At 41.2% G+C, this 23,147-nt stretch overlaps 1 protein-coding gene across 4 annotated transcripts; it reads left to right on the top strand.

Moving 5' to 3' along the window:
- Positions 1–4,293: 4,293 nt before the first annotated feature.
- On the top strand, positions 4,294–22,933 carry LOC120055961 (serine/arginine-rich splicing factor 11-like). Of its 4 annotated transcripts, none has more exons than XM_039004040.1 (12): positions 4,294–4,583; positions 4,892–5,025; positions 7,467–7,582; positions 10,272–10,364; positions 11,646–11,695; positions 12,703–12,842; positions 12,964–13,042; positions 13,170–13,295; positions 20,998–21,087; positions 21,221–21,304; positions 21,607–21,769; positions 21,954–22,933. In XM_039004040.1, exons 1-12 carry the CDS (start codon positions 4,462–4,464, stop codon positions 22,176–22,178), a joined length of 1,422 nt encoding a protein of 473 aa, XP_038859968.1. In that variant the 5' UTR covers positions 4,294–4,461; the 3' UTR covers positions 22,179–22,933. The 4 variants fall into 4 exon arrangements, with proteins under 4 accessions (XP_038859968.1, XP_038859965.1, XP_038859969.1 ...); XM_039004037.1 differs by having other exon boundaries at positions 7,467–7,624; XM_039004041.1 differs by lacking the exon at positions 4,294–4,583 and adding an exon at positions 7,065–7,182 and having other exon boundaries at positions 4,913–5,025; positions 7,467–7,624.
- The last annotated feature ends 214 nt before the right edge of the window (positions 22,934–23,147 follow it).

Below are 23,147 nucleotides of genomic sequence, written 5' to 3'. Positions count from 1 at the left end.
TGGGGAGAACAAGTATTTGATACACTGCCGATTTTGCAGGTTTTCCTACTTACAAAGCATGTAGAGGTCTGTAATTTTTATCATAGGTACACTTCAACTGTGAGAGACGGAATCTAAAACAAAAATCCAGAAAATCACATTGTATGATTTTTTAAGTAATTAATTTGCATTTTATTGCATGACATAAGTATTTGATCACCTACCAACCAGTAAGAATTCCTGCTCTCCACAGACCTGTTAGTTTTTTTTAAGAAGCCCTCCTGTTCTCCACTCATTACCTGTATTAACTGCACCTGTTTGAACTCGTTACCTGTATAAAAGACACCTGTCCACACACTCAATCAAACAGACTCCAACCTCTCCACAATGGCCAAGACCAGAGAGCTGTGTAAGGACATCAGGGATAAAATTGTAGACCTGCACAAGGCTGGGATGGGCTACAGGACAATAGGCAAGCAGCTTGGTGAGAAGGCAACAACTGTTGGCGCAATTATTAGAAAATGGAAGAAGTTCAAGATGACGGTCAATCACCCTCGGTCTGGGGCTCCATGCAAGATCTCACCTCGTGGGGCATCAATGATCATGAGGAAGGTGAGGGATCAGCCCAGAACTACACGGCAGGACCTGGTCAATGACCTGAAGAGAGCTGGGACCACAGTCTCAAAGAAAACCATTAGTAACACACTACGCCATCATGGATTAAAATCCTGCAGCGCACGCAAGGTCCCCCTGCTCAAGCCAGCGCATGTTCAGGCCCGTCTGAAGTTTGCCAATGACCATCTGGATGATCCAGAGGAGGAATGGGAGAAGGTCATGTGGTCTGATGAGAAAAAAATAGAGCTTTTTGGTCTAAACTCCACTCGTGTGTTTGGAGGAAGAAGAAGGATGAGTACAACCCCAAGAACACCATCCCAACCGTGAGGCATGGAGGTGGAAACATCATTCTTTGGGGATGCTTTTCTGCAAAGGGGACAGGACGACTGCACCGTATTGATGGGAGGATGGATGGGGCCATGTATCGCGAGATCTTGGCCAACAACCTCCTTCCCTCAGTAAGAGCATTGAAGATGGGTCGTGGCTGGGTCTTCCAGCATGACAACGACCCAAAACACACAGCCAGGGCAACTAAGGAGTGGCTCCGTAAGAAGCATCTCAAGGTCCTGGAGTGGCCTAGCCAGTCTCCAGACCTGAACCCAATAGAAAATCTTTGGAGGGAGCTGAAAGTTCGTATTGCCCAGCGACAGCCCCGAAACCTGAAGGATCTGGAGAAGGTCTGTATGGAGGAGTGGGCCAAAATCCTTGCTGCAGTGTGTGCAAACCTGGTCAAGAACTACAGGAAACGTATGATCTCTGTAATTGCAAACAAAGGTTTCTGTACCAAATATTAAGTTCTGCTTTTCTGATGTATCAAATACTTACTGTATGTCATGCAATAAAATGCAAATTAATTACTTAAAAATCATACAATGTGATTTTCTGGATTTTTGTTTTAGATTCCGTCTCTCACAGTTGAAGTGTACCTATGATAAAAATGACAGACCTCTACATGCTTTGTAAGTAGGAAAACCTGCAAAATCGGCAGTGTATCAAATACTTGTTCTCCCCACTGTATGTGTATACAATTATTGCTCTTGCTTGTTTCTGGGAACAATTAGGAGGCCTGCGTCTTGTGACCGTAGCGTACGTGTAGGTATGTACGGCAGGACCAAATCGGAAAGATAGGTAGGAGCAAGCCCATGTAATGCTTTGTAGGTTAGCAGTAAAACCTTGAAATCAGCCCTTGCCTTAACAGGAAGCAAGTGTAGGGAGGCTAGCACTGGAGTAATATGATCAAATTTTTTGGTTCTAGTCAGGATTCCAGCAGCCGTATTTAGCACTAACTGAAGTTTATTTAGTGCTTTATCCGGGTAGCCGGAAAGTAGAGCATTGCAGTAATCTAACCTAGAAGTAACAAAAGCATGGATACATTTTTCTGCATCATTTTTGGACAGAAAGTTTCTGATTTTTGCAATGTTACGTAGATGGAAAAAAGCTGTCCTTGAAACAGTCTTGATATGTTCGTCAAAAGAGAGATCAGGGTCCAGAGTAAAGCCGAGGTCCTTCACAGTTTTATTTGAGACGACTGTACAACCATCAAGATGAATTGTCAGATTCAACAGAAGATCTCTTTGTTTCTTGGGACCTAGAACAAGCATCTCTGTTTTGTCCGAGTTTAAAAGTAGAAAGTTTGCAGCCATCCACTTCCTTATGTCTGAAACACAGGCTTCTAGCGAGGGCAATTTTGGGGCTTCACCATGTTTCATTGAAATGTACAGCTATGTGTAATCCGCATAGCAGTGAAAGTTAACATTATGTTTCGAATGACATCCCCAAGAGGTAAAATATATAGTGAAAACAATAGTGGTCCTAAAACGGAACCTTGAGGAACACCGAAATATACAGTTGATTTGTCAGAGGACAAACCATTCACAGAGACAAACTGATATCTTTCCGACAGATAAGATCTAAACCAGGCCAGAACTTGTCCGTGTAGACCAATTTGGGTTTCCAATCTCTCCAAAAGAATGTGGTGATCGATGGTATCAAAAGCAACACTAAGGTCTAGGAGCACGAGGACAGATGCAGAGCCTCGGTCTGACGCCATTAAAAGGTCATTTACCACCTTCACAAGTGCAGGCTCAGTGCTATGATGGGGTCTAAAACCAGACTGAAGCATTTCATATACATTGTTTGTCTTCAGGAAGGCAGTGAGTTGCAGCGTAACAGCTTTTTCTAAAAATGTTGAGAGGAATGGAAGATTCGATATAGGCCGATAGTTTTTTATATTTTCTGGGTCAAGGTTTGGCTTTTTCAAGATGAATACCAAATCCATTGTTACGTTGCTGTGGCAGATTTGTACCAAACACAAACACTGAGTGTCAGAGTGAAGCTTTGGGTGGGAATATAAGGCCTATTGTTGTTGACGCGCATAAAAGGAGAGCTTTGATTTTCTACACTGCATTCCTGCAAAGATTTGCATAAACCATCTAAGTCTCAGTTGACACATGTTACTGTGCCCATTCTGGTTGAAAACATAGTCAATATCCACATAACACTTGTCAACCTAATAACTTTCAAATCAATGACCTCAACAATAAAGCCGTTGGTTACCAACACCTCTCACATGAACAGTGATTAGCCCTACTGTAATATTGTAATAAAATCATGAATACATCCATGTCCTATTATTTCCTACTGATGTAAAGTGATATAAACCGACCACTAAAACAGTTGAAAATATTTGTATACAATTATTGCTCTTGCTTGTTTGTTTCACTTTTGTGATATAACATATTCAAATAGTCAATGTCTGTTATCAATCATGACTTCCATCTGAACAGGGGGATCAAGATATCTCTTGGCCTTGCACCATCTATTTCAATTTGCCTAGAAATATAGTTAACATTTTATTACATGCCACAGAAATGTGATAAATTTCACAATTTGATTCCTGGGGGAGACAGACCTTTACTAACACACATTAACACTACTAGTGATGTAAGTTGTTGAATGCTGATCATTTGTATAACAAATATTTGAGCCTGATATTTGTCATTTGTACTTGTAATAAAAATGTATAAATAAACAAAACACTACACGCTAACTCAGAGTGGGGGCCCCAAAAAATGCAAATTCATCATAAGGGGCTAGTCAGTTGCTCTGCGTACCCCCCACCACCACCACGTTTTGAGCAAAATATTTTATCATCCTCCCTCTTAACACCGGAGAGAACATTTATTATCTTGTGCAATTCTACACATTTTACCATGGGGCGGAGATAAGACTTTGCATTTTATAGCTAATTTCATTCAATTCTACTCATTTTGCCATAGGGCAGAGATGAAAATGTGCTGTTTTACAGCTCATTTCCAGCAATTCTACAAATTTTTCCATAGAGTGGAGAGAAATGTTTGCAGGTTTAAATATGATACCTGAGTGAGATGGACTATCAAAATCAGCTGGCTGCTAAACTAATTTAAAATCTAAAAATGTTAGCTGACATGGACTAATTGAGTGACTATCAGTGACTGACATAAGAGAAAACTGCTGATTCACAACCAAATTACGATAGTGTACCTTGAGTATTATATTATTCTACATAACTTGCAACAACAGTAAATTGAGACCCTGACTGAATTGGTCCGAGGGCGTTCAAAAGGGGGGCGGCCCTCCCGCCGCCAATTGTCCATCCCACGCCCGTGTAAACTATCTACATCACTGCAGGATTTTCACAGTGCGCATGCCGTTCATTTTTTATGTGTATTCACGCTTACAACATGGCGACGAAACACATTGGGATGAACGTTTGAGTTTATAAAACATCTTCGGCTAGGATAGCAACGAAGTACATTTCTAAAAAATCCTTCTCAAATCGAGGTGTAATTGTTTATATATTTGTTTTTAAAATTGTATTGTGAAAAAATGAATTGTACCACGAACGTAGTGCAAGTGACGAACGTGTCGCCAAGCACAACATCCGAGCAGATGCGAATGCTGTTCGGGTTTCTTGGAACCATTGAAGAACTCAAATTGTTTCCACCAGAGTAAGTAACTCATATTTGTTTAACTTTTGTCGCAAACTAGACATCGTTATTGTTTATTTGACTATTAATTTCCTACCAATTTGTGATTTGGTTGATTTCCATATAGGTAACGTTAGTATTAACTTTAGTTTAGCTAACGCTAGCTAACGTTAGCATCGGAGGCCCAAGCTGGCCGTCCCCAAAATATTAGACGAAACATGAGCTAGCTAAGGTAATAGGTTGGTTAGCTACTCCAGGGGTGTTTTGTTGGACACAATCTACTACTATGTTGTTGCTATCTAACTAACTTACAAACGAACGTATTGCAGTGAATCGCCTCTGCCAGTGACGTCGCGTGTGTGTTTTGTGAAGTTCCAAGAGTCGGAGTCCGTGGGGGTTTCTCAGCATCTGACCAACACAGTCTTCGTGGACAGAGCGCTGATCGTCGTCCCTTTTGCCGAAGGTTGGTGCTTTGTTCGCCCCTCTTCTGTATGAATGATCCTATGACGTAGTTATGGGAGAGTGACGCGCCCATTGATTTCATGGAGTTCTATGATCCTGTGGTTTGAGATACTATTTAAGCATGTGTCCTAGCTATTTCAGATCCTAGTATCCATTCTCGATCTGACAAGCCTATCTGATTCTGTGATAAATTATGCCATGCCACTCTCCCAGTGTCTTGTACAATCCCCTTGCTAATTACAATGAGAGAGATTTCTATATCAGATCTCTCAACCCATATCCATGGTATACTGTGGAACTAAATACCAAACTTATAACCACCATACACATAATTTATTATATAAAGCCACTGCCACACTGTAAGGTCATAATGCCACCCATGATGTATTGGACTTGATAGACACTAAACAACACAGACGACTTTGAGTCTGTAGTGGTCTCCAGAGCCTATTCTTTGCCCCCCTTCCCCCCACCACCCATTTAACAGTAACCACAGTATACCAAGATCTGCTTTAGGGACCGGCACTTTCTTCGACTGAGAGAGCTGAACAAGCCCAGACTGTGCACGGGCAGACAAAAAGAAAGCAGAGAGAGACAAAAAGAAAGCAGAGAGGAACTTGCATGTATATGAAAACTTAACCATGCTTTTTATTTTCTCCCCCATATTGGACTATCCTCTATTAAACTTATCTCTGTTATTTGTGTGTGTGATTTGTTGTAGTGGAGAAGGCAAAAGCAGAGCCCCCTCCTTGATGGCTGAAAGTGGTCCTCTGCCTGCCAACAGGGGATTGTAGACAATTACAAAAGGCCAGCAAGCATTCAAGCAGCCCCCCAACCCCTTCTCTTTCTCTTTTTTCTGTGTCCTTTCTTCTTTCTCTCATTTTCTATTCTCTATGTATTTTAGTTTAAGTGGAATGCAGTAGTTTAGATATTACCATAAGGCAGATCACATGTATAACACAACATGTTATTTGACTACTCACAAGTCTATTTATCAAAATAGGTATTTTAATAATCTGACCTGTATAACATCCAATCTAATTCTCATTGGATCCAAATGGTCACTGAACAGTGAACAATACACATACATCTCAATGACACGGCTATTGCTACAGCTGCATTTCATACTTTTTTCATCTTTAGCGTTAAGGCACTTCCTGGTTTTGGGAGTTGGGTGAACCCTTGTCGCAATCTAGTATCCAATTTTAATTCAGCTAAAAATTAGATGCACTCACTCAACACTCGCTGTCCCTCAAATTGGCAGATTCAAATAACTAGGCTGTGTGTTTTCTATGTTGACCAGTGATACTGTACTTTAAGGTTGCTGACTATCTAGTTGTCGTTAATTGTCTTAGATATCCACCCACATGACAATGGCAACTGGTTCAGTGCTCTCTCTTTAACAGTGGTCTTTCTTTTTTGTTGTTGTGTTTTACAGTTCTTTTTCCTGGCTCAGCCAGTCCTGTAAACCAGGCCCTGCTGAAAATACCACCCAACCGTTTTGTCTCCTGCAGCTAAATTCTCTCTCCCATGTGCCATTTTTTAAATGTTTTTTTTGTGTGGGTGTGTGCGTATGTGTGTGTGTCTTGGTGTGTGTATGTTTGTGCGTCTTCTGTATAAAAAAAAAAATAAGAAAAATGTTATTTTTCCCATTGCATCTTGATTAAGATATTGTATGTTTCCTTTTTTAGGTAGCATTGGTAACATTGAGATGTGAAACCATAGTAGTTGTTTTTTCCCCCCTATATTAGTCAGACATAAAAAAACAAGCTAATCTAATGTTGCCAAGTTGATTATTAAACTTAATCAAAAAGCATTACTTTTAAGCATATTTGATGCAGTGACAAGTAAGGTTTTTGGGAGCATAGATATCGCCTACCTAGAATTTGATTGCTAGCTAGGTTATTTTTCTACGTATTGCTGGTAAGTAGTAGAAACTGTGACTGTACAGTATTTACTGTTGACCTCCAACTCTCTGAAATTCTTTTTGTTTTGTGTATCTCGATTTTTTTTCCTTTTTTTTTTCTCTGTGCTCCTTAGTAGTGAAGCCACCAACGTGAGTCGCTTGTTCAATCTATATGAAAATTGAGAGCACACCCCACTGGAGAAGCCGCTGTGCTAGCTAACGTTTGGTTCATGACTTAAAATACACGTTCAGGTGATACAATCTTGGCAGTGTTCACTGGAGTAGTGTGTATTGTGTGATACTTTTTTCCCAACCTTAGAAGAATAACTATCTACAATGATTAAAAGAATAAGGGGAACAAACCTTCTCAAATCTAGCAGCTATCAAAGGTAACAGTATTGAAACCTGTACACATGTTTGTTTGAAGAATACCTGAGCAAGTAATCTTTTTGTTTTTCAAAATGTCTCTCCTCTTTAGTAGATTCTAGACGTAGACGTTCTCTTCTTCCCATAATGCCGGTTTTGTTTTTCTGTAGGTGTTATCCCAGAGGAGGCTAAGGCTTTGTCACTGCTGGCGCCAGCAAATGCTGTTGCAGGGATTATGTCCGGAGGAGGTCTCCTTCCAACACCTAACCCCATGTCCAATCCACAGGTAGGACTTCTCCCAACACCAAACCCCATGTCCTATCCACAGGTAGGTCCTCAGCATAGACATACAATATTTTATTGTTCAATTTAATTATGTGGTCTTTCATTGTCTTACGTCAGCGCAACGATTCTGCCTGCGCTAATCTGTCTCGTATCTTGCAAAACGTATGGGATATATAAAAAGTAGTTTGGCTACCATGTGCTGTCAAGCATTTGAAAATACTAACGTAAACTCACTCACTTTTGTACATCGCCTTGGTCCGTACAATTGACCTTATTTTTGCGCCCAAAAAAGTAGTACTTCCAGATCAACTGTAATATCAATACCAATGTAAAGCACAATTTCACCCCTTTCCAACAAAATTAATGACGAGACCTTCATGATGCCCATCTCTGCATAATTCAAGAAGGCAATGAGCTTCGTCAGGTCTTTTTAAAATGTCGATTGGGGAGCGAAGGCTACGAAATGATCTTGAAAGGGAGAAATATGTTGTGTGAAGAAACAGGTTTTTTCACCCGATTTGTCCAACTAATCAAGTTTAAAATGTAAATAAAACATAGAGTTTATGTAATGTCTCATCACATACCTGTTTGAAGGTTTGTGTCGAATTTGAAGAGGGATTTAGGGCTGTGCTAACATTAGCCTCACAAGTGAACTGCAGCTGTTCTGGCTTTTGAGTGTCATGATGGCTCGCAGTAATGACGTGCAAAAAAATGCACTTGGCACCCTAGTCATGAAATATCAGTTTAATATTAGCAATAATTATATTAATTTAGACAGAAATCATGAATGAAGTTTTCTTAGAAGTGTATATGGTTAAGCATGATATTAATCTGCGAGAGAACGGCTACGCCTGGTGGAAAGAGGCTGTACGGCACAAAATGAGATGTAACGTACAGCGTCAGAGGGGTCCGTTTTTTTCATCTTTTCTCCAATACTGTTCGGACATGACCATGTCAATCAACGCTGAATCGAAACGTAGTTCACCCTCTGGATTTTGATGCCAACACAGTCACTACAGTCCCATTCGTTTTCATTGCAGCCTCGTTTGAATGTCGCGGTTACGCACATTTGTACGGAATGGGGTGAGTTTACGTTACCTTGGTAACATCGTCTGCTAAACCTAATTTCTGCCTCAAAACTGTCTCTTAATCTCAGCTAAAACAATAAATTGGTCAATAATGAAGTTTCTTTGGTGAGGAACTTCTAGTCATTTTACATTTAGCATGGGTTTTTGTGCTTCAATGAGCGGTATTTCCGAAGTTTGACTGGGCACAAAAGCTAGCATAAATTTGACCAATATTAGCTTGCTAGAGGAGAAACGTTGCTGCTAACCAACAAGCTACCTACTTAGTGCTGCGTACACAATTTGTTGAACGCTTCAAACAAAAGCTAGCTCGCAAACTACTTCAGTAGTGCTATTTTTAACATTACAATTTTAAAAAATGTGACCAAATTAGTTTCTTTTTGATTTGTTTAGTTGTTGGGGGGGTTTACAGATACTAACTTTTATGAGTTTTCATGAAGCAGCTGTTCTGCCGTGAGTCAGCTGCTGTAGCCAGCTGAGCCAATTATACAAAGTTACTTACAAGTTAAATGTTAGCAATCGCAGAGAAACATGCTGATTTACGGACTGATTTCTGATAACGGTCCCTCATTTTGAGGCTGCATGTCTACAACTTCTGGGTAATTTAACCAGGCTAAGCAAGCTTTTCATGTCAGTAAAGGTAGAGCTAGCCAGCTATGTCAGTAAGCTAGCTACAACAGTTAGCAAAGCTGCTGATCAAGTCACTGCACTGGTGACCGAGGTCCTTGCACATTATTTGTGCAGGAGATAGCCACAGTTTTGTTTATTTTCTCAAAATTGCAAACCAATAAATCACTGTCACTATTTGTTTTATATTTAGGTAATTATTCTGCCTATTTCATGGATACAAGAGCATATTGATTAAAAAAAATAGGAACTATGTTTTCATTGTTGAATGGTGGATGCTCAGGAATATTCATATTTACATACGAGTTCCACTTCCTACAAGACAGATTGTTTAAGGGACGAGCGTTGCGTAGGAGTGACGCCATCTGACATAAGACAATGTCAGTTCTTAAGTTAATGAAATGGAACATGCCCTGATAAGTCCATTCTCACGTGAACACAGGTGTATACATGACCACGGGTATACCACGGGTATATATATAGTTATATAATTTAAATGTGTACATCAGGGTTCCCCAACTGTGGCGGCCTGCTGGCCGAATTTAGCTTGCGAGTGGTTTTATTTGGCTCCCCAGGCTTTCTTAGCAAAGAACAAAAAAAACTTTTATTTTTCGTTGTTGATCATAAGACTGTAAAAACACCAGGAAATCAGCTCCAATTGATTTAAATTTAGGAAATCTGTTCCCAAGTATTCTCATGCATAATAAAGAGATAATCGTATACAAATGTAAGCAAGGTTTGAAATGATTACGTTTTAGTCAAATATGATATCTGTTTGCGATTCTTGCGGTCAATTTGCAGTCTACAAAGGATTTGTAATTATGTTCCGACCATCCACTCAAGAAAAAATTGGACCTCGGCTGAATCTAGTTTATGATCCCTGGTGTACATGATACTGCAACAAATTTTCCCCATGGGGACAATGGTCTGTAAAATAGTCATAGACAATGAAAGGGTTAATAATGTGTTGCATTTTAGATGGGAGGCAATCCTTTCGGTGGTCCCTCCATGGATGCGATGGCAGCGTTTGGGTTTTCAAACCCCAATATGAATATGAATATGAATCCCCAGGTGAGTGTTTGCTTGCAACCTGGAGATGCACTACATGACCAAAGGTATGTGGACACCTGCTCGTCGAACATCTCATTCCAAAATCATGGGCATTAATATGGAGTTGGTCCCCCTTTGCTGCTATAACATCCTCCACTCTTCTGGAAAGGCTTTTCACTAGATGTTAGAACATTGCTCTGGGGACTTGCTTCTATTCAGCCACGCGCATTAGTGAGGTCGGGCACTGATGTTTGGCAATTAGGCCTGGCTTGCAGTCTGCGTTCCAATTCATCCCAAAGGTGTTTGATGGGGTTGCCGTCAGGGCTCTGCAGGGGAGTCAAGTTCTCCCACACCAGTCTCGACAAACCATTGCCATGCTGAAACAGGAAAGGGCCTTCCCCAAACTGTTGCCACAAAGTTGGAAGCACAGACTCATCTAGAATGTCATTGTATGCTGTAGCATTAAGCTTTCCTTTCACTGGAACTAAGGGGCCTAGCCCGACTCATAAAAAAACAACCCCAGACCATTAATACTCCATCAAACTTTAAAGTTGGCATTATGCATTCGGGCAGGTAGCGTTCTCCTGGCTTCCGCCAAACCTAGATTCGTCCGTCGGACTGTCAGATGGTGAAGCGTGATTCATCACTCCAGAGAACGTATTTCCACTGCTCCATAGTCCAATGGTGGTGAGATTTATACCACTCCAGCCGACACTTGACATTGCACGTGGTGATCTTAGGCTTGTGTGTGGCTGCTTGGCCATTGAAAACCATTTCATGAAGCTCCCGACGAACAGTTCTTATGCTGATGTTGCTTCCAGAGGCAATTTGGAAATCTGTAGTGAGTGTTGCAACCGAGGACAGACGATTTTTACACTCTTCAGCACTCTGCGGCCCCGTTCTGTGAACTTGTGTGGCCTACCACTTTGCGTCTGAGCCGCTGTTGCTCCTAGACATTTCCACTTCACAATAACAGCACTTACAATTGACCGGGGCAGCACTAGCAGGGCAGAAATTTGGCGAACTGTTGGGAAGGTGGCATCCTATGACGGTGCTACGTTGAAAGTCACTGAGCTCTACAGTAAGGCCATTCTACTGCCAATGTTTGTCTATGGAGATTGCATGGCTGTGTGCTTTATGTTATACACCTTTCAGCAATGTTTGTGGCTGAAATAGCCAAATCCACTTATTTGAAGGGGTGTCCACATACTTTTGTGTATATATAGCGTTCTGTTAAAAGGGAAATGTTGAAATTTATATTTCTAACTTGTATATTATATACTTTACACTCTTCTTCCCCAGTCTTTTCCCACTGAGCAGCTTCTGAAGTTTATGACGCAGGTGGATCCAAAGTAAGTCATCGTGTCTCTAGAAAATTCCCGTTACAAGACATCAGACTAGCTCACCTCCAGTAACACCTATGAGCCATTAATTTGTTGGATTGCACTCCAGTGTGCTCTAATTAAGCAGTAAGGCACGGAAGGGGTGTGGTATATGGCCAATATACCACTGCTAAGGGCTGTTCTTAGGCACAACGCATTAGCTGTGTTATATTGGCCATATACCATGGACCCCAGAGGGGCTTTATTGCTATTATAAACTGCTTACTAAAGTAATTAGAGCAGTAAAAATATTTGTTTGTCATACCTGGGGTATACGGTCTGATATACCACGGCTTTCAGCCAATCAGCATTCAGGGCTGGAACCACCCAGTTTATAATTAAGCAGTAAGGCCTGCGGGGGTGTGGTATGTTTAAGCAATAAGGCTTGAGGAGGTGTGGTATATGGCCAATATACCAAGGCTAAGGGCTGTTATGCACGACCTGGATACAGCCCTTAGCCGTGGTATATTGGCCATATACCACAAACCCCTGAGGTGTCTATTATAAACTAGTTACCAACATAAATAGACAAATAAATAGTACTTTTTTTTTGTCATACCCATGGTATACGGTATGATATACCACGGCTTTCAGCTAGTCAGCATTCAGGGCTCGAACCACCCGGTTTATAATGGCCAGAACAGCCCTTAACCATGGTATATTAGCCGTATACCACACCCCCTGGGTTCTTATTACTTAAATATACCGCGCTTAAGGGCTGTTCTTAGGCACGACGCAAAGATGACCCGTAGCTGTGGTATATTGGCCATATACCACAAACCCCTGAGGTACCTTATTGCTATTATAAACCGGTTATTAATATAAATATAACAGTAAACAAGTAGTTTTGCATCATACCCAAGGTATATTGTCTGATATACACGTGACTGGAATGCTGTGGCTGTTTCAGCCAAACACCATCCAGGACCCAAACTACCCGGTTTATAATCACCACAAAATAATGTCCTCTTCTTCAGAATGAGCCACATGGGTGTAGGGATGAACATGAACATGAATCCAGGCCTGAAGGCAGACTCCTCCAACAAAGAGATAGAAGTGGCCATGAAGAGGGTCAGAGAGGCCCAGTCCCTAATCTCTGCTGCCATCGAGCCTGGCAGTGAGTAGCCAAAGCATTGCATCTCCAAAACATACCTTACATCTCAGATATATTACCGTTAGACCTAGCTAAAAGCTATTGTTTGCTGTACCAAAGTAATTTTAACGTTTTGTTTATGCAGACAAGGAGAGCAAGAGGAAGCACTCGCGTTCCAGGTCCAGGTCCAGACGCAGAAGGTCCCGTTCTCGCTCCAGACACAGGTGAACACGAAATCTGTTTTCCTGACAGAAATGATTTGGATTGTGTTAAAAATAAAGTCAAGCTTTTTAAAATTCTTATTGAGGGTAGAGATTGATGTCGTGTCTGTGTGATCTTCGTGGTCTGCAGGCGTTCAAAGAGCAGGTCTAAGCGACGTTCACACTCCAGGAGCAGGAGACGCTCCAAGAGCCCTCGAAGAAGAAGTGGGAGGTCCCACTCCAAAGACAGGAGCAAACCATCACCAAGTAAATCCAGGTGAGCCACAGAGCACAGACTTGACCCATTCTTAATCCTCAAATTGCACACTCATATCTTCCAAGACAGCCCTGAGGATACTGTCTACCTCCTAACCACAACTCTAATCCCATATATACAGTTGAAGACGGTAGTTTACATACACTTAGGTTGGAGTCATTAAAACTAGTTTTTCAACCACTCCACAAATTTCTTGTTAACATACTATAGTTTTGGCAAGCCGGTTAGGACATCTACTTTGTGCATGACACAAGTAATTTTTCCAACAATTGTTTACAGACAGATTATTTCACTTATAATTCACTGTATCACAATTCCAGTGGGTCAGAAGCTTACCTAACCGACTAAGTTGACTGTGCCTTTAAACAGCTTGGAAAATTCCAGAAAAAAATTGTAATGGCTATAGAAACTTCTGATAGGTTAATTGACATAATTTGAGTCAATTGGAGGTGTACATGTGGATGTATTTCAAGGCCTACCTTCAAATTCACTGCCTCTTTGCTTGACATCATGGGAAAATCAAAAGAAATCAGCCAAGACCTCAGAAAAAAAATTGTAGACCTCTACAAGTCTGGGTCATCCTTGGGAGCAATTTCCAAATGCCTGAAGGTACCACGTTCATCTGTACAAACAATAGTACGCAAGTATAAACACCATGGGACCACGCAGCTGTCATACCGCTCAGGAAGGAGACGCGTTCTGCCTCCTAGAGATTAACGTACTTTGGTGCGAAAAGTGCAAATCAATCCCAGGACAACAGCAAAGGACCTTGTGAAGATGCTGGAGGAAACGGATAAAAAAGTATCTATATCCACAGTAAAATTAGTCCTATATCGACATAACCTGAAAGGCTGCTCAGCAACAAAGTAGCCACTGCTCTAAAACCGCCATAAAAAAGCCAGACTACGGTTTGCAACTGCACATGGGGACAAAGATCGTACTTTTTTGGAGAAATGTCCTCTGGTCTGATGAAACAAAAATAGAACTGTTTGGCCATAATGACCATTGTTATGTTTGGAGGAAAAAGGGGGAGACTTGCAAGCCGAAGGACACCATCCCAACCGTGAAGCACGGGGGTGGCAGCATCATGTTGTGGGGGTGTTTGCTGCAGGAGGGACTGGTGCACTTCACAAAATAGATGGCATCTTGAGGAGGAAAGGTATGTGGATATATTGAAGCAACATCTCAAAACATCAGTCAGGAAGTTAAAGCTTGGTTGCAAATGGGTCTTCCAAATGGACAATGACCCCAAGCATACTTCCAAAGTTGTGGCAAAATGGCTTAAGGACAACAGTCAAGTTATTGGAGTGGCCATCACAAAGCCCTGACCTCAATCTTATAGAAAATGTGTGGGCAGAACTGAAAAAACATGTGTGAGCAAGGAGGCCTACACACCTGACTCAGTTACACCAGCTGTCAGGAGGAATGGGCCAAAATTCATTGTGGAAGGCTACCCAAAACATTTGACCCAAGTTAAACAATTTAAAGGCAGTGCTACCAAATACTAATTGAGTATGTAAACTTCTGACCCACAGGGAATGTGATGAAAGAAATCAAAGCTGAAATAAATCATTCTTTCTACTATTATTCTGACATTTCACATTCTTAAAATAAAGTGGTGATCCTAACTGACCTAAGACATGGACTTTTTACTAGGATTAAATGTCAGGAATTGTGAAACTGAGTTTAAATGTATTTGACTAAGGTGTATGTAAACTTCCGCCTTCAACTGTATATAAAATGTACACTACCGTTCAAAAGTTTGCGGTCACTTGTTCAGGGGCAGAACGACAGATTTTTACCTCGTCAGCTCGGGGATTCGATCTTGCAACCTTTCGGTTACAAGTCCAACGCTCTAACCACTAGGCTACCTGTTGCCCATTTAAAGAAACAATAAAACTGGCCTTCTTTAGACTAGTTGCGAATTTGGAGCATTAGCGGGTTTGATTACAGGCTCAAAATGTCCAGAAACAAAGACCTTTCTTCTGAAACTCGTCAGTTTATTCTTGTTCTGAGAAATGAAGGCTATTCCATGTGAGAAATTGCCAAGAAACTGAAGAGAGCAAACTGAGCAAGAGGACAAGTACATTAGTGTCTAGTATGAGAAACAGACGCCTCACTGCCTCAACTGGCAGCTTCATTAAATTGTACCCGCAAAACACCAGTCTCAACGTCAACAGTGAAGAGGTGACTCCGGGATGCTGGCCTTCTAGGCAGAATTGCAAAGAAAAAGCTATATTTCAGACTGGCCAATAAAAATAAAAGATTAAGATGGGCACAAGAACACAGTCACTGGACAGAGGAAGATTTGAAAAAAGTGTTATGGACAGACGAATCCAAGTTTGAGGTGTTCGGATCACAAAGAAGAACATTCGTGACATGCAGAAAAAATTAGAAGACGCTGGAGTGCTTGATGCCATCTGTCAAGCATGGTGGAGACAATGTGATGGTCTGGGGGTTGTGGTGGCATTTTTCTGTTTTACCAAAAGAGGAGAGTTACAAACTACACACCAGTCAGAGTTGTACTTAAATTACATATTTTTTAATAATAGCTTTGCAATAGCCCTTTTTGACTTTCAATGATGCGCTATCTCTAATGAACCATTGAAAAGTGACTACAGAAAAATACAAAGATCTTTTATAGCCAAGATACACCCCTCTCAACTTACATGCTGGACCACAGATCTTAGGAACTGTTGACAAAGAAATACTTTTTCTTGAGAAAGGAGTATCCCTTAGCCAGATAACATTCACTATAAATTATCGTTCAGTTTGGTCCCTCAGACGAGGTTCTAATCTCGTTCCTGGTACGTCATAGGACAAAAACACCAACTCATCCAATGGCATATATCAATTATTAACTCTAGATACTCCCATCTCAAGTAAATCCCCTCTTGACCCCACTCCTGGACAAGCTCACTGAGGGGAGTGAGCCTCTAGGTCATACACTGTCCCAGGATAAGTGTAAGATTAGAGAGGGCATACAATGTTTCCAGACACTGCCATACACCTCCCCCCAATGGGAAAAGGAGGGAGTGACTGGCGCACAGACATTGTGTTGACAAGTAATTGGTTCCCCATTAATCACGCCATCCCTTCACATGGTTTAAGAATAGGTAAAGACACATTCACGTATGAAGACAATGTTCCATTCTGTCCTCTTCCCTTTCTGATATTCTGCATAGCACCAGGGACATGTAAAAGACAAGCCTGACCTCCCCTCTCTGGGCCCCAAGTGACTGAGCCCTAGCTGAGGGAAAAGTGCAACTGCCAACACTATAGTCCAAAAGGATACATTCTAATGACAAGAATCTCACATAAGCATATTATGCAAATAAAACATCTTAATTATCTATGTTACCCAACTCATTCTGATTCATCTGCCACAGAGTGCTTTGGTGGTGGTAAAGTGTGAGATTTGTACAGGGTAAAAGAGATCTTGAAGAAGGAAGCTATCACTCCGTTTTGCAACGCCATGCCATACCCTGTGGACGGCGCTTAATTGGAGCCAATTTCCTCCTACAACAGGACAATGACCCAAAGGACAGCTGCAAACTATGCAATAACTATTTAGTGAAGTCAGCTGGTATTCTGTCTATAATGAAGTGGCCAGCACAGTCACCGGATCTCAACCCTATTGAGCTGTTGTGGGAGCAGCTTGGCCGTATGGTACATAAGTGCCCATCAAGCCAATCCAACTTGTGGGAGGTGCGTCAGGAAGCATGGTGTGAAATCTCTTAAGATTACCTCAACAAATTGACAACTAGAATGCCAAAAGTCTGCAAGGCTTTAATTGCTGCAAATGGAGCATTATTTGACGAAATCAATGTTTGAAGGACACAATTATTATTTCAATTAAAAATCATTATTTATTACCGTGTCAGTGTTTTGACTTTCCTATTTTGCTAATTAAATTCAAATATGTTTTCATGGAAAACAAGGACATTTTGAACGGTAGTGTATGTACAGTGGGGAGAACAAGTATTTGATACACTGCCGATTTTGCAGGTTTTCCTACTTACAAAGCATGTAGAGGTCTGTAATTTTTATCATAGGTACACTTCAACTGTGAGAGACGGAATCTAAAACAAAAATCCAGAAAATCACATTGTATGATTTTTAAGTAATTAATTTGCATTTTATTGCATGACATAAGTATTTGATACATCAGAAAAACAGAACTTAATATTTGGTACAGAAACCTTTGTTTGCAATTACAGCGATCATACGAGTCAACAGAAATACGAAATTACATACATTACGATTTTGTTCGATAATGTCCATTACTAGTGTCTAATTAGCTACTTTTGCTAGCACGTTTAGTGCACATGTCCAAACGCTGGCGCCAGTCCAGGCGAACTCGGACAAAACTTCAAAAAGTTATATTCCAGGTCAAATAAACTGGTCAAATTAAGTAGAGAATCAATCTTCAGGATGTTGTTATCATATATATCCAATAACGTTCCAATCGGAGCATTCGTTTTTGTCTACAGAGTAATGGAACGCATGGCGATATCATGAGTAATGCGCGTAACCAGGAACTAGCATTCTGCCAGACCACTGACTCAAATAGCTGCCATCCGGCCCCACATCACACTAGAGGCTTCATTCCACGTTCTACTGACTGTTGACATCTAGTGGAAGGCGTAGGAAGTGCGAACAGATCCATATCTTACTGGGATGTGAATAGACGATAAGTTTAACATCAACCAGCCCCAGAATTTCCACTTCCTGTTTGGAAGTTTGCCTGCCATATGAGTTCTGTTATACTCAGACATAATTCAAACAGTTTTAGAAACTTCAAAGTGTTTTCTATCCAATAGTAATAATAATATGCATATATTAGCATCTGGGACAGAGTAGGAGGCAGTTCACTATGGGCACGCAATTCATCCAAAAGTGAAAATGCTGCCCCCTATCCCTAAAGTTAAACAAGTCAAAATATATTTGAGATTCTTCAACGTAACCACCCTTTCCTTGTTGACAGCTTTGCACACTCTTGGCATTCTCTCAACCAGCTTCACCTGGAATGCTTTTCCAACAGTCTTGAAGTAGTTCCCACATATGCTGAGAACTTGTTGACTGCTTTTCCTGCACTCTACGGTCCAACTCATCCCAAACCATCTCAATTGGGTTGAGGTCAGGTGATTGTGGAGGCCAGGTCATCTGATGCAGCACTCCATCACTCTCCTTGGTCAAATAGCCCTTACAGAGGTGTGTTGGGTCATTGTCCTGTTGAAAAACAATTGATAGTCCCACTAACCGCAAACCAGATGGGATGATGTATCGCTGCAGAATGCTGTGGTAGCCATGCTAGTTAAGTGTGCCTTGAATTCTAAATAATTCACTGACTGTGTCACCAGCAAAGCACCATCACACCACCTCCTCCATGCTTCATGGTGGGAACCACACATGCGGAGATCATCCGTTCACGTACTCCCCGTCTCACAAAGACACAGCGGTTGGAACCAAAAATCTCATTTGAATTCATTAGACCAAAGGACAGATTTCCACCAGTCCAATGTCCATTCCTCGTGTTTCTTGGCCCAAGCAAGTCTCTTCTTCTTATTGGTGTCCTTTGGTAGCGGTTTCTTTGCAGCAATTGGACCACGAAGGCCTGATTTCACACAGTCTCCTCTGAACAGTTGATGTTGGTGTCTGTTACTTGAACTCTGTGAAGCATTTATTTGGGCTGCAATTTCTGAGGCTGGTAACTCTAATGAACTTATCCTCTGCATCAGAGGGAACTCTGGGTCTTCCTTTCCTGTGGCTGTCCTCATAAGAGCCAGTTTCATTATAAAGCATGGTTTTTGTGACTGCACGTGAAGACATTTTCAAAGATCTTAATGTTCCATTTTCACTGACCTTCATGCCTTTAAAGTAATGATGGACTGTCATTTCTCTTTGCTTATTTGAGCTGTTCTTGACATAATATGGACTTGGTATTTTACCAAATAGGGCTATCTTCTGTATATCACCCATATGTGCAAAAGTTGGCTACTGAAGAAACTCATATGAAATATATTTTGATTTAACACTTTTTTTTGGTTACTACATGATTCCGTATGTTATTTCATAGTTTGATGTCTTCACTATTATTCTGCATTGCAGAAAATAGTAAAAATAAAGAAAAACCCTTGAATGAGTAGGTGTTTCCAGACTTTTGATTTATTTAACCTTTATTTAACTAGGCAAGTCAGTTCAGAACAAATTCTTATTTACAATGACGGCCAAATCTATACACAATACCCCATAATGACAAAGCAAACAACTTTAAAAATTTTATAAATTAGCAATCACATTTTACATAAGTATTCAGACACTTTACCCAGTGCATTGTTGAAGCACGTTTGGCAACTATTATAGCCTCGAGTCATCTTGGGTAAGACGCTACAAGCTTTGCACACCTGTATTTAGGGAATTTCTCTACAGATCCTCTCAAGCTCTGTCAGGTTGGATGGGAAATGTTGCTGCACAGCTATTTACAGATCTCCAGAGATGTTCAATCGGGTTCAAGTGCGGGCTCTGGTTGGGCCACTCAAGGACATTCAGATCCTTGTCCCAAAACCACTCCTGCTTTGTCTTGGCTGTGTGCTTAGGGTCGTTGTCCTGTCGGAAGGTGAAACCTTCGCCCAGTCTGAGGTCCTGAGCGCTCCGGAGCAGGTTTTTCCATCAAGGATCTCTGTACTTTGCTCTGTTCATCTTTGCCTCGATTCTGACTAGACTCCCAGTCCCTGCTGCTGAAATACATCCCCACAGCATGATGCTGCAACCCCCATGCTTCGCCGTAGGGATGGTGCCAGGTTTCCTCCAGACGTGACGCTTGGCATCCAGGCCAAAGAGTTCAATCTTGGTCTCATCACTCCAAGCGTGCTATCATGTGCCTTTTTACTGAGGAGTGCCTTCTGTCTGGCCACTCTTCTATAAAGGCCTAATTGGTGCAATGCTGCAGAGATGGTTGTCCTTCTGGAAGGTTCTCCCATCTCCACAGAGGAACTCTGGAGCTCTGTCAGAGTGACCATCGGGTTCTTGGTCACCTGCCTGACCAAGGCCCTTCTCCCCCTATTGCTCAGTTAGGCCGGGCGGCCAGCTCTAGGAAGAGTCTTGGTGGTTCCAAACTTCTTCCATTTAAGAATGTTGGAGGCCACTGCGGTTCTTGGGGACCTTCAATGTTGCAGAAAGGTTTTGGTACCCTTCCCCAGATCTGTGCCTCGACACAATCCTGTCTCTGATCTCGAAGGACAATTCCTTTGACCTCATGGCTTGGTTTTTGCCCTGACATGCATTGTCAACTGTGGGACCTTATATAGACAGGTGTGGGCCTTTTCAAAATAATGTCCAATCAATTGAATTTACCACAGGTGGACTCCCAAGTTGTAGAAACTTCTCATGGATGATCAATGGAAACAAGATGCACCTGAGCTCATTTTAGTCTCATAGCATTTGGTCTGAATACTTAATAAGAATAAGGTATTTATGTTATGTTTAATAAATTAGCAAAAATGTCAAACCTGTTTTTGCTTTGTCATTATGGGGTATTGTGTGCAGATTGCTGAGCAAATTGCTTTATTTAATCCATTTTAGAATAAGGCTGTAACGTAACAAAATGTGGAAAAAGTCAAGGTCTGAATATTTTCTGAAGGCACTGTATATACAATACCAAATATTGATCAGATGTAACTAACTTGTCTCTGAACCACAGGGATAGGAAGAAAGAGGAGCGGGATAAAAAGTGCTCCAAAACACCTCCGAAAAGCTACAGCACTACCAGGAGGTCTCGCAGTATAGATCGGTGAGTGCAGCTTTGTTTGGTCAGAGCCACACGTCTGACTTGTCTGTTTCTCCATGCTGCCAACCATGTTGATTGGTCAGATATTTACTACTTGTGACATTTAATTTTTTCATTTTGTTGCTGTTGAGTACAGACGGAGGAGGAAGAGTCGCAGCGCCAGCCGATCTCCTAAGAAATCCCCCAAGAGGAAAGTTTCCAGGACTCCCTCTCCTAGAAGGTGGATATTTTGGCCTATCTATGGTCTCGTTATTGCTTGCTTCTCATAGAAAATCATTTCCTAAGGGGACACGTTTTCGAAATGATGCCAGTGGTATTGGTGGCTACTTTGAGTGTGAATATGAGACAATCTTCTAGACATTTTGTTTACAGTGTGAATGCACTCGAATCATGCACTCAATTTATTTAGATTTCAAATGTCAAGGTTTCTTTTAAGGGACCTGAAAATAAACAATGTTGGACTGTCTACACACATTTTTAGATTTGAGATTTTTCATAATCTTTAAACTCTCCTCTCTATAGACATAAGAAGGAGAAGAAGAGGGACAAGGAAAGACAGAATGACCGGGATCGAGAGCGCAGGTGCGATAAAGACCGCAGTCGGGAGGAACGGAAGGAAAAGAAAGAAAGGAGTAAAGATAAGGAACGGGAAAAGAAAACTGATGGAGAGAAAGGCGATGTGAAGGTAAGCAGCAATGACTGAAACTGATTTGTCTTAAGTTATGTAAGATGTGTAGGCTGTCCATGCTTATTCTTCCTTCTGGCTTTTGACCTCAGAGATCTAGCGTTACTCGCTGTATTTAAATGAAAAACAAGTAATATGAAATGAGCTTCAGAAATATGAAACTTAATCATTTCAAATGTCCTAGATGTCTTTGCAGGTCACCAGAGACTATGATGAGGAAGAGCAGGGCTACGACAGTGAGAAGGAGAGGGAGAGGCTGGACAAGAAGGATTCCGACCAGGACTCCGGAGCCCAGTCTCCTCACTCGGTGGAAGGCAATGGCACTGGGACTCCCAAAGTCAATGGTGACGACCACCGCGAAGAGGACGTCGACCACCACGAAGAGGACGACATGGATGTCAGTGATTGAGTCACCTAATCATAGAGACGGGTGCATAGATCTCTGTACCCAACCCTCCATTGTACCCAACCCTCCATGCTGCACCGACCTTACTGTATACAGGCTTCAATCAACTCCATCCCTCTATCTCACTTGAATTGTTAGATTTCTTTTGGAGTGACTAGACAAAATAGATCAATTAGAAGATGAACCTTAAGACTTCACAGTTGTTAATTTTCTGTTTATGGTGTATACATGATTTATTTTGTCCTATTTCGGTGGTGAAAAGGTGTGGTTGGGTGAAAGGTTCATTGCCGTAATTTTAAGTGTATACTCTAGCAAGTGTGCAACCTTTATTTTTTCCTTAAAGGATAACGGCATTTGTGTGCATTTGTGTATTTTACTTTGTTTTTTATTTAGTTTCTACTCATTGCTGGGAGCAGAAGCAGCCAGTTGCACTGCTTAACAAATTCACTGTATGTCCATTTCATCAGACATGGCTGCTAGATGGAGCAGTTTGCTGTGGACTTCGCTTTTCATTCTTGTATTGTTGCCTCAATAATTCACCATTTACTATTTTTTGTCACTCCTGTACGTGGTATATAGTGTTCATATCCCATCCGTTATTATACGGAAGACGTATAGTGAGTCTTGTGGTGCTATAATAACCACACCTTATAGCTCACCTATTCACAATACCCATTAGATCTTATTCTTATAAGTTTGTATTGTGTTTTATCAGTGATTCTTTTATATACAATAAAAACCCATATGTGTAAAGATAATGGAGCAATATATTTTTTTAAATAAGAATCTTTGAGAACTAAGTCACCAAAAACTAGACAGGTAAAATTCAAAAAATGGCATGGGGCCCACATTGATTTTATGTTTGAGTTACTCAGCATTAGAACACAACATTTAGCATTGGCTTATGTGTAGAATTGCAGGAAACGAGCTTTGAACCTGCACATTTTTTTCTGCCTCATAACGAAGTGTAGA

This window comes from Salvelinus namaycush, chromosome 11 (genome assembly GCF_016432855.1).
Source record: "Salvelinus namaycush isolate Seneca chromosome 11, SaNama_1.0, whole genome shotgun sequence".
NCBI classification, from domain to species: domain Eukaryota; kingdom Metazoa; phylum Chordata; class Actinopteri; order Salmoniformes; family Salmonidae; genus Salvelinus; species Salvelinus namaycush.
This window is presented reverse-complemented; position numbering and strand designations above follow the sequence as displayed.

What these genes read in the sequence shown, in the direction of transcription:
- LOC120055961 (XM_039004037.1), top strand. Translation starts at nt 4,462, where the DNA reads ATGAATTGTACCACGAACGTAGTGCAAGTGACGAACGTGTCGCCAAGC. An exon ending in CCATCACCAAGTAAATCCAG is followed by an intron (nt 13,296 to 20,997) that starts GTGAGCCACAGA and finishes TCTGAACCACAG; the next exon opens with GGATAGGAAGAAAGAGGAGC. An exon ending in AGGTCTCGCAGTATAGATCG is followed by an intron (nt 21,088 to 21,220) that starts GTGAGTGCAGCT and finishes TGTTGAGTACAG; the next exon opens with ACGGAGGAGGAAGAGTCGCA.